Source organism: Apostichopus japonicus, chromosome 9 (assembly GCF_037975245.1).
Source record: "Apostichopus japonicus isolate 1M-3 chromosome 9, ASM3797524v1, whole genome shotgun sequence".
Taxonomy (NCBI): domain Eukaryota; kingdom Metazoa; phylum Echinodermata; class Holothuroidea; order Aspidochirotida; family Stichopodidae; genus Apostichopus; species Apostichopus japonicus.
Window position 1 is genome coordinate 15,847,661 of NC_092569.1, and position 12,211 is coordinate 15,859,871.

General features: G+C 33.1%; 1 protein-coding gene across 2 annotated transcripts; it reads left to right on the forward strand.

Annotated features, from left to right (window-relative positions):
* The first annotated feature begins 617 nt into the window (after positions 1 to 617).
* On the forward strand, positions 618 to 11,424 carry LOC139972927 (uncharacterized). 2 transcript variants are annotated; one of them, XM_071979240.1, is made up of 8 exons: positions 618 to 750; positions 7,187 to 7,226; positions 7,780 to 7,949; positions 8,232 to 8,496; positions 8,726 to 8,940; positions 9,105 to 9,416; positions 9,752 to 10,013; positions 10,765 to 11,424. In XM_071979240.1, the coding sequence occupies exons 1-8, from the start codon at positions 670 to 672 to the stop codon at positions 11,067 to 11,069; spliced, it is 1,650 nt and encodes a 549-aa protein (XP_071835341.1). In that variant the 5' UTR covers positions 618 to 669; the 3' UTR covers positions 11,070 to 11,424. The 2 variants fall into 2 exon arrangements, with proteins under 2 accessions (XP_071835341.1, XP_071835342.1); XM_071979241.1 differs by lacking the exons at positions 7,187 to 7,226; positions 7,780 to 7,949 and having other exon boundaries at positions 630 to 750.
* Positions 11,425 to 12,211: the final 787 nt, after the last annotated feature.

Consider the following 12,211-nt stretch of genomic DNA (forward strand, 5'->3'; position numbering starts at 1 on the left):
GAAATGAAGAGAGTAGAAGACGTTGTTTCCACGAAATGTTCGAATTATTTGATACCTGTAATAAAGGTTGTATACAAAATGCTTGCCGTATATTTAACATCACAAGCACTTTGTATGATGATAGTATAGACCGCAGAAACTAAAGGCTAACGAAAATGGAATATCATTACTGTTTCCTTACATTTTTCAATTTTTCAACTGTTCTATGATCAAATTGAATACAAAATCTACATATTTCATGGGGGCAGATATTTGTAACACATTAAGACGTACGGTTAAGTGTCTTATTCAAACAAATGAGAATAATCTTGTAATACTTAATCCGCTTCCTTGCATTAAATAAACACATCTACAAAGCTGTAGATTGCAAATTCTCGTACAATGTGTAAATATTTCCGCAACGTGACGTAACATGTATCATTCTTTCTTGACCGACTGAAGGTTATCATATGGGATGGGTGCCTTGGAATCCTTATCTGTTTACAACTGAAAGACGGTGTGACGACGTATAAGTACAATGCAATCTGGCTGTAAGACATCGTCATTTTAAAACTTTGTAAGTACACTTCAGGTTATCCGTTGTTTTCGGGAACATCGAGGATAGTTCTTACCTCTGGAGATACATTTCATTTGAGTTGTCATTCATATTATACCAAGACATTCGTAAATATGGAGCTTTCCGTGGCTGTTCGAGCACTATTTGCATTCTTGTGCACAACAACCATCGCCTTTACGTCCTCGGAAGGAACGGTGAGTTAAACTTTTTACAATTTCTGTTCTTCATTATTATAAATCACGTTTCTTTCTTGTTTGTTAGATGTTATAATTTAAGCCTGGGTAACATGTTTTACACGTTTCTTTCTTGCTTGCTGGGTTATATAAATTCCCACAAAAATTAAGGAAAGTTTTATTACTTGATAGCCTGTTTTACAATTTCTAGTACAACATTCTTGTTTTTAGTAGCTTATGCAGTTGGAATATTGCAACTGATAGGAAAGTAATTTGATTTTTGCGAGTAACAATTCTTCTTCAATAAATTCCTTCTTTCCAAAATAATAATCTATCTTCTACAGCCTACAGAAGGGTGCGTTTTTGGTGTAAAATTTGCACTGCAACTTATAATGAAAATATTGCATAACAAATTCTATTTGTTTGCTTAGTTAATTTTGAAATCTTACATTGCCTACAGAAACTTTCTCTTGTATTGTCAATAAATATCGCACGTTATCGCTTATGTATCCCTAAATATATCTATTTAACCACTCGTCGCTGATTTGTTCAATATAACACTAACGCGTAAAACTAGAATCGTATGTTTTACGTAATGGCTTAGAACATAACCATTAACAATTTCAGAATAACGTAAACATTTGTGAAAGTTATTTTAAGACATTTGAACAGTTATATCCTAACTATTTTAGAAACTTTGATGTTACAACGTAACTTTGATGTTACAACGTAACTTTGATGTTACACTAAATCTCATTGACCATCATCAAGTCTCTATATTTCCTAACTAGATACGGATAACTGTCTCTTTAGAAATCGATTTGACTACATTAGTACGCTAAGTATTGAAAAACTACAGTATAGATTAATCGTACTTGAATAAAAAAAAATTAAAAAAAATATTTAGCTTGAATTTTTTTAATTCTAGTGAAAAATATATAATATTAATAATAATAATAATAATAATAATAACCGCAGTCCGCTTTCTGTTACATAAAATCACTCCACTTCTTGTCAAAGTAGGCGCCTTTGCCGTTAAGCATGAACAATAGTCAGAGTTAAATATTTTAAAAATCTCTTGCATACTTGAGAAAATAGTTAAGATGATAACGTTGTTTGCTATTGCACAATCATAGACTTTCACATAGTTATTTCGGAAATATCTACGGTGATAATTTATACATAACAAATACCCCTTTATGATAAAGTTTATAATTCAAATTCGTCCTCTTTGTCCTTGTTTGTCCATCAACGTCATTTTTGCAATCATTAACTAATACATTTTCAAATTACTTTCATTTGATTTTTTTCTAAGTAAACATTGGTAATCTTTGAAAAGAAAACCTAAACACCAATGCATTTTTGCTTCGCTTTATTAAACTTAACAGTTAGCTCCCATGCAATACTTGCACGAGTAAACTTCAATGGCTACACATCACTTGCAATACTATACTTTGGTCTATACCGTATTCACTTGCACAATATTCAGAACTTTGAAATTATTGTTAGTTTAGACTAATAATATCTAATATGTATCTATGTTTATCTCGTTCAAATTCGTCCCTCTCGTTGTCTTAAAAATTACTAAGAGTTCCAAAAACCGATCACCTATGATTTTGATTAATATTTTCAGAGTAAAACAAAAAAATGTCAAAGTTGTTATAAGATATTTGAACAGTTATACCCTAACTATTTTAGAAACTTTCAATTTAAAACGTAGATCTCACTGAATTTCATTAACTTTTATCAAGTCTCTATATTTCCTAACTAGATACGGATAACTGCCTCTTAACAAATTGATTTCACTATAATAGTACGCTTAGTATTGACAAACTACAGTATAGTTTAATCGTACTCGAATAGCAAAATAATAAAAACTTTAAATTTGATTAATTAAGTATTCAACCTTAAGCTTAAAAGTCTTTAATTGTAGCGAAAAATATATAATAATAATCATAATAATTGCAGTCCGCTCTCTGTTACATATTATCCCTCCACTTGTTGTCCAAGTGGCGCCTTGCCGTTACGCGTGAACAATAGTCAAAGTTAAATATGTTAACAATCTATTGTATAATTGAGAAAATATTAAAAAATTGTTGATCATTCCATTTCATTTTCTCTTTGCTATAAATGTTTTTTACCTGTTGTTGAGCATTAAAAACATAAGAAACTTATGGTTAATATTTTCATATAATACTCAAAGTATAAACAAAGCTGTTTAAATATTAAAGGCGGAACTGTAAATAATAACGTTGTTTACTATTGCACAAACATTGCACAAATATCTATGGTGATAACTTAGACATAACAAATACCCTTTCATTATAAAGTTTGTAATTCAAATTCCTCCTCTTTGTCCTTGTTTGTCCATCAATGTCATTTAACAAAACTGATTTTATTTTCGGGTTTAGATTACTTAATTTTAATGAAGAAAGAACAGATGTTTTCAAAACTTGCTGCAATCATTTACTAATATATTTTCAAATTAGTTTTATTTGATTTGTTTCTTAGTAAGCATTGGCAAATCTTTGAAAGCAAACATAAACATCAATTCATTTTTGCCTCGCTTAATTGAACTTAACAGTTAGCTTCCATGCAATACTTGCACGGGTATACTTCAATGGCTACAAATCTCTTGCAATAATATACTTTAGTCTATACCGTATTCACTTGCACAATTGTCAGAACTTTGAAATTATTGTTAGTTTGAACTAATAATATCTCTGTATCTATGTTTATCTCGTTCAATTTCGTCCTTCTCTTTTTCTTAAAAAGTACTTAAAAGTTTCAACTACCGCTCTCCCATGATTTTGAAGATTGATATTTTCAGAGTAAAACAAACATATTTGAGAGCTATTTTAAGACATTTGAACAGTTATAACCTAACTATTTAAAAATTTCAAGTTACAACGTACTAGATTTCACTAAATTTCATTAACCATTATCAAGTCTCTATATTTCCTAACTAGATACGGATAACTGTCTCTTTACAAATCGATTTGACTACATTAGTACGCTAAGTATTGAAAAACTACAGTATAGGTTAATCGTACTCGAAAAAAAACCTTTAAAGTTGATTAATTAAGTATTCTACCTTCGCTTGAAAGTCTTTAATTGTAGCGAAAAATATATAATAATAATAATTGCAGTCCGCTTTCTGTTACATAAAATCACTCCACTTCTTGTCCAAGTGGCGCCTTTTCCGTTACGCGTGAACAATAGTCAAAGTTAAATATTTTAACGATCTATTGTATAATTTGAGAAGATATTAAAAATTATTGATCATTCCATGTCTTTTTCTCTTGTTATATATGTTTTTAACTTATTGTCGAGCGTTAAAATCATAGGAACAAAGTTGTTTAAATATTAAAGGCAGAACTGTAAAATAAGAACGTTGTTCGCTATCATAGCGCACTATCATAGAATTTCACATATTTACTTCGGAAATATCTACGGTGATAAATTACATATAACAAATACCTCTTTATGATAAAGTTTATAATTCAAATTCGTCCTCTTTGTCCTTGTTTGCCCAGTTAACTTCGTTTAACGAGACTTGGTTTATTGTCGGATTTAAATTACTTAATTTTAATGAAGACAGAACAGATATAATATATTTTCAAAACTTGATGCAATAATGTACTAATATATTTTCAAATTAGTTTTATTTGATTTTTTTTCTTAGTAAGCATTAGCAAATCTTTGAAAGCTAACATAAACACAAATGCATATTTGCCTTGCTAAATTGCACTTAACAATTATTTTCCGTGCAATACTTGCACGGGTAAACTACAATGGCTACAAATCTCTTGCAATAATATACTTTAGTCTATACCGTATAGTATCTTGTACAATATTCAGAACTTTGAAATTATTGTTAGTTTAAACTAATATTATCTAGATGTTTATCTCGTTCAAATTCGTCCTTCTCGTTGTCTTAAAGAGTACTTAGAAGTTCCAAATACCGCTCTCCCATGATTTTGAAGATTAATGCACAATTAAAGAGATTATGTCCTTAAACTATCAAGCAAGTAGTTTTGAACTAAACAATAAGACCCTTATGTACAATATTTTGATACTCTTGGAATTTGAAAAGTATCTGCACAGGTTCTATACTAGAAAAAATATTTCTCGGCGATTCGCATCAGAAGTAAACAACAATTACACCCTTAATTCGTTTTACTGTTTTTGTAATGTAAGGTTAACTCGGGTTGTAACACAGTATCGGATATTGCAAGGTACATGCATATGTGTAATTTTTTTACGATTTAGTGTATTTGCACTTTGAAGCATATTTTTTTCTAGTAACATCGTCAATATCTCATGTTAACCTAACGTATGCAATTGGTGCATTTCATGCAGTGTCGTATTCCCATGTCAACCAATAATGTACTTACACGGTGTACGAAAGGTCAGGTACATCCCTCACTACCCAAACAGTCACTTTCACAACCAGATTTTCCGTCGGAATCTTCACATGTTGCTTGGCAAGTACATGTTCCGTACATAATGTTTGTTGGACATGTAGATGACAATGTAGCTGTCAGTTGGTAAGACCAAGAAAATGCATCCAATTTTGACAAGAATGATTGGAAACACCTCTGCCATAAAATGAGATCGTTTCTCCATTTAACAGTTATATAGTAAAATAAGAAGGAATTACATTGACAAATAGGGAGATTGTAGAAACGACTTAGATGTATATGAATAAAGTTATGGTTGTATTATTATTATTAACGTTTCGTTTTTACTTTTGATTAAGTTTTTAACTTACGTGCATTACTTTCGAATTGTCTAATATGTGTAACCTTATATTGCCCCCATTCATCAGTGATACGAAAATCTGTGTATGTTTTGTAGAAAGAAGCTCCATTAGATAATTCTATGTCCACACAAACTTCGTAGTCTGCTTGGTTTGTCAAATATGATAACTTTTCATTGCCGATCCAAAACTCAGTTGAGAGAAAACCAAATCCATATTGATACGGTGACCAACTCCTATTGAAATTAACAGCACCGCTATCGCGGCGTTGTGTGACCTATAACAGAAGAGGAACATATTGCGAATAATATAACCAATTAAATACACTCTCTCGAATGTACTCGAGTAGGAAAAGTACAATTTAATTTATCCATTTATGTCACTATTAGGAAACATCGTCTCCGAAAATAATAGCTATATCCCAATTTCGACGTTACTGAGTGGGGATGCGACTTCCTGATTACCCTGCACATTTTCAAGTCATAGTACCTACATGCTAACGAAAGGCCTTATCACGTTTAAAATATGACATCAAAATTTCCATTTAGACGTACCGTCCAGCCTTCTCCACCAACGTTGTTGTTGCAGTACACCTCAAATGGTTCTTCATATCCATCTGGCTTGATAATGTATACTCCGCTAGAGTTGGACGTAGAACATTGACTTTGAACGTCTCGGCAGTCCTTTGGATATTCAGAACGTTGATAAAAGAAGTAATGATCCACTGTAATAAAGAGATCAAAACATTAACAAATTATATAATATGCATGATTTGTGTTCAATTTGTAACACAAACTTGTCACCGTATACAATACTTGACCGTTAAAGAAAATCCTGCAAAGAAATTGACAATTCTCTGAGATTTTAGGAGATAGCTAAAATCGCAGCAGGAAAGATGGAACTTGAAAAGTAACATGAAAACCTAACATCAAAGTTGGTACCTATGTCATTTCCTTTGTTAGAATACGTTGCATTCCTTTCCCTCCATCTTTGTCCTATTCCCTAACTATTTTTTGCTTTATTATTTTCTTCCGGGGTGGGGTTGATATGATTTATATAATAAAACACTTGTTAAAAATTTCTTGTCTTGTTTACAATATTATAGGTTGTAAGTTTTGCATTGTTGTAAGTCGTCGAAAGTAACATACTAAAAACTGTCTCACATAGACACGGTCAATGAAACAGATATAAAAACAGAAAGTTATCTTGGAAATAACAAAACTCATTTATATTGGTAAATTACACGTTTGTGTAGATGGAACGACAATACAAAGCAGTTAAGGTGAAAAACCTTACTTTAAGTGTCATCTGTAGTTGAAGATAAACTTCTCCGATGAATACTCTACTAATGAGAAGAAGAGTCATCAAAAATATAAGTCAATGTGTCATTTTGAAATTGTTTTTCCAACATTCTAAATTTGCCTGTACATGATTATTAGATACATGAGATTGAGAAAATCAACAGTTCTTTACAAACAGTTAAAAAAAAAGACCTATTTGACATATATTTTTGATGACTCTTCGTCTCATTAATGAAGAATTCATTTATTGTAACTGTTTGTAAAGAACTATTGATTTTTTTCAATCTCATGTATCAAATAATCATGTACAGACAAATAAGGATTGTTGGAAAATAAACAATTTCAAAATGACACATTGACATATATTTTTGATGACTCTTCTTCTCATTAATAGATTATTCATCGGAGAAGTTCAACTACAGTGGACACTCAAAGTAAGATATTTCACCTTAACTGCTTTGTTTTTCATTCCATCTATATAAGAAAAATGTAATTCACCAAATTAAATGACTTTTGTTATTTCCAAGATAACTTTCTGTTTTTGTTTCATTGACCGTATCTGTGTGAGACAGCAATTAGTATGTTACTTTCGACGACTTACAACAATCCAAACCTTACAACCTTTAATATTGTAAAAAAGACAAGAAATTGTTGACAAATGTTTTATAATGTATGTAACATCGATCCCAACCCCGAAAAAAAATAAAGCAAACAATGGTTAGGGAAAAGGACAGAGAGGGAGAGAAATGAATGCAACGTGTTCTAACACAGGAAATGATATATGTACCAAATTTGATGTGGTTTTTCAAGTTCCATCTTTCCTGCTGCGGTCTTAGCTATCTCCTAAAATCTCAGAGAATTGTCAATTTCTTGGCAGGATTTTCTTTCACGGCCAAGTATTGTATACGTCGACAAGTTTTTGTTACAAATTGAACACAAATCATGCATATTATATAATTTGTTAATGTTTTGATCCCTTTATTACAGTGGATCATTACTTCTTTTATCAACGTTCTGAATATCCAAAGGACTGCCGAGACGTCCAAAGTCAGTGTTCTACGTCCAACTCTAGCGGAGTATACATTATCAAGCCAGATGGATTTGAAGAACCATTTGAGGTGTACTGCAACAACGACGTCGGTGGAGGAGGCTGGACGGTACGTCTAAATGGAAATGTTGATGTTATATTTTAAACGTGATAAAGCCTTTTGCTAGCATGTAGGTCTAATGACTTGAAAATGTGTAAGGGTAATCAGGAAGTCGCATCCCCACTCAGTAACGTTGAAATTGGGAAATAGCTATTATTTTCGGAGACGATCTTTCCTAATAGTTACATAAATAGATAACATAAATTGTACATTTCCCACTCGAGTACAACCGAGAGAGTGTATTTGACTGATGATAGTGTTCCCAGTCTGTTTCTCTTCTGTTATATATAGGTCATACAACGCCGCGATAGCGGTGCTGTTAATTTCAATAGGAGTTGGTCTCAGTATCAATATGGATTTGGTTTTCTCTCAACTGAGTTTTGGATCGGCAATGAAAAGTTATCATATTTGACGAACCAAGCAGACTACGAAGTTCGTGTGGACATGGAATTATCTAATGGAGCTTCTTTCTACACAACATACAAAGGTTTTCATATCACTGATGAATGGGGGCAATATAAGGTTACACATATTGGACCACTCGAAAGTAATGCACGTAAGTTAAAAACTTAATAAATAGTAAATACGTTAATAATAATACAACCATAACTTTATTCATATACATCTAAGTCGTTTTCTACAATTTGCATACATTTTCAATGTAATTCCTTCTTATTTTACTATTTAACTGTAAAATTGAGGAACGATCATATTTCATGGCAGAGGTGTTTGCAATCATTTTTGCCAAAATCGGATGTATTTTTCTTGGTATTACCAACTGACAGCTACGTTGCCATCTACATGTCCAACGAACATGATCTACGGAACATGTACTTGTCAAGCAACATGTGAAGATCCTGACGGAAAATCTGGTTGTAAAAGTGACTGTTTGGGTAGTGAGGGCTGTACCTGTCCACCTGGTTTCTTTATGCAAGGGAGTGACTGTATCAGTGCGATTGAATGCGGGTGTTTTGTAGCAGAGGTCATCTTGATTTTACCAGTGAGTATCTGCACGAATTTCATTTCAATATCACATGGCTATAGAAATGAAACAGAAATCTAAGCTAACTGACCTTGTTTTAACACAAAGTCTCAAAGTCTGAGAAAACAAACCCACAATGTTTAACAAATAGCATTTTTATATTTTCATTAAATAACTTGTAGAGTGGGCAAACATACGTTAACGATGACTGCACACAACATTGTTCTTGTAACAATAACCAACTGATCTGTGAAGACTACGTCTGTAATACTAATGCTGTGTGTGATGTCAGGAATGGAGTACGACAGTGTTATTGTAATGAGGGATTTGAAGGTGACGGTGAAAATTGTCCACCCTCAGTGTCCTATAGAGACTGCCAGGATGTTTATGACGCTGGCCATAGGCAAGATGGCGTATATACAATCATGCCTACTGGATGGCCTGGTTTACCATTCGACGTGCATTGTAAAATGGAAAACGGTGGAGGATGGACCGTAAGTCTCGATTGAAACTATACGAATATTACAAATATGATTCTGTGGGTTATTATAATTTAGTTTATTGCAGACGGTTATGGAAGTAAGAGTTTTTGTTTTCAGTTTTGTTGCATTTTTCTTTCAATTCTTACCTGTGATTTATTGTATTAGATTTATTCTAATAGATGCGAAGGGTGGCATTCCTAAAGTTTGCCCTTCCCCTAAAGTGAGAAAAAAAAACAAAGTAAATATGTTGTCGGGCTCTATTTCTTAAATTAAGCTTGTCTGTTGGAATGCTTCAGCAACTTTCATCATAATCTATCTTTCAATATTGTTACCCGCTATATTTTCAGGTGTTTCAACGTCGTACCGATGACTCTACTAATTTCTACCAAAACTGGAATATGTACAAAGACGGGTTTGGTCACAGCGGGAACTTGTGGCTAGGAAATGAAAAGCTTCATTACTTGACAAACCAGAGAAACTACAAGCTTCGATATGACATCACTACTTCTAGTGGATCTGCTACATATGCTGAATACACAGAGTTTCAAATCGAGTCTGAAATCAACAACTACAGAATGAATAAACTAGGCACTCACAGTGGAGATACAGGTTTGTACATGCTTTGTTATTTGAACCTTGCAATGGATAATACTTCAACATAAAGTTACTAGTATGTTCACAACACACGTCATGGTTTCAGCACATCTTGATGTACACTGGATCTGAAAACCTGCAAAGAGTTTGGTGTAACAACCCCCCACCCCCTCTCTCCCATTCTTTCACACTTTTTTTGTACGGTTGTATAAACGAAGTAATTATATAGTTTGGTATCCAATTCAGGGTATGTATGATAATTGAAAAGCAATAATTACAATATTAAAACCAATGGAAGCAACTAAACGTGATGAAATAATACCAACCATATTCGAACGTCTTAATTAATTGCAAGGAATGCGTACGCTATCGTTACATCTGCGAGTTTTTGTTCTATAATATTGAAAGAGCATAGTTATCTGAACAATTGAAAAAAAACTCGTCCCACATGAACTCGTTACTTTAAAAAGACCGAAAAGTCTTGATGTCCTATCAGCAAGATTGATTTGTATGTTAATATAAATTAGCTAATTGAAATCCACTTCACCTCCAAGTCTAATTAAAATCAAGAAAAATAATAATTCAGCACATTAAATATACAACGATAACACAATTCCAATGTGACCCACCCCTCCCCCTTACTTTCCAGAATATTGTAAAACGCATTTTATGTCCCAACAAAAGTATGCAATATATCAAGATACTCACGCTATTGTTTAATGACCAAGTATTAACTGCTGACTGTTCTTGTTGTTTTTCTTTACAGGTCATTATCTCTCTTCTAGCCGAGGAAAACAGTTCAGCACGCATGACCGAGACAATGACGCATGCGGTAACTTCAACTGCGCACAGCTACACAGAAGCGGTTGGTGGCACTATGATCACTCTTGCTCTTATTGCTGGGGTTCTAACTATTGCTCAAATGCCCAATACAGCAGCAGATGCAAGTCAAAGTGTACTTATTACAACCTGAACGGTGTCTACAACGGAGGCAACGGGGAAATGATCTACTCTTCTCTTAGTATCTGCAATCCCCATTTCGTGGAGATGAAAATTCGTCCATCTTCTTGAGTTAATGACGGATAGTGTGTTTTGTGATTTCTCTCGAAATCATTTTGGAAGAAAGGTTAACTGTAAACTGAACAGATATATCTCGTTGTAAGAAAGGCATATCAACTAGAAGAAGTGAGCCCGTGGTAGTAATTAAAAAAAAAACCTAAGATATGCATCGTTTTCAGGTATTGGAACCTCTCAATAAAACTTTAATGAGGAGAATACTTGCTCAAACTTGAGTCGCAGATTGAAAGAAAGGGAAATATATTTTGATCTTCAGACACATTGTTGAAAGTACCTTTATTTGCAATGAATACCCTTAAGTGATTATGCTTCAATTGGACGAAAATAAATAAACAAAGTGGAACATGAGCATATAAGTGTATTTATTTGGTTCCTTATATCGTGTTTATATCCCTTAAGATAACGATGTAACCAGCGGGGACAAGTGGCGGATCCATCCCCCCCCCCTATCAATCAAATACCCCATCCCTCATTAAATGGTATTGGTGGGAAAACGAAATATTGGAAGAAAATTACAAAATGCATTAGAAGGCTCAGTTATACCCGTTCGCTATTGAAGTTAATCCGTAATTGTCGGAAATGCTACCCAACGAGATAACCTGCTTCCATGACTTTTATAGTATGCGTATGTTTATAATTTTATACCATCGTTAATTATACCGCCCTTCCGAAGTTAATGCAATATTGTTACCTGGAACTTGACATAACTAAACTTTCTTCCAGTGATATAAATAAAGAAAATATAAATATAAAATAAAGAATAAAGAAAGAATGACAATTACCCGCTGTAATCAGATGAGATAAGATGCCTTTTCACCGACTGTGGAATCACCCATACATTATCCAAACTACACCACAATCATGTGCCCTAATATCTATCTATATTTTTTATAGACAATATATTGAATGCCATGCAAGGTACTGACACATAGATGATTATCGTTAAATAAAGTAATGTAATACTTAAATCATCGTTAGTATGCTCTTGAATAGTTCATGCATTGATCTTGTTCTTATGATTATTGAAGATCTGAACAAATTGTCTCATCGATTGTAAATGTGATCTCTCACATGATTCTTTTCCTGTGACGTGACGTGAAAACGTTCGACAATTCTTGAACGTTTGGGAGTGTCCA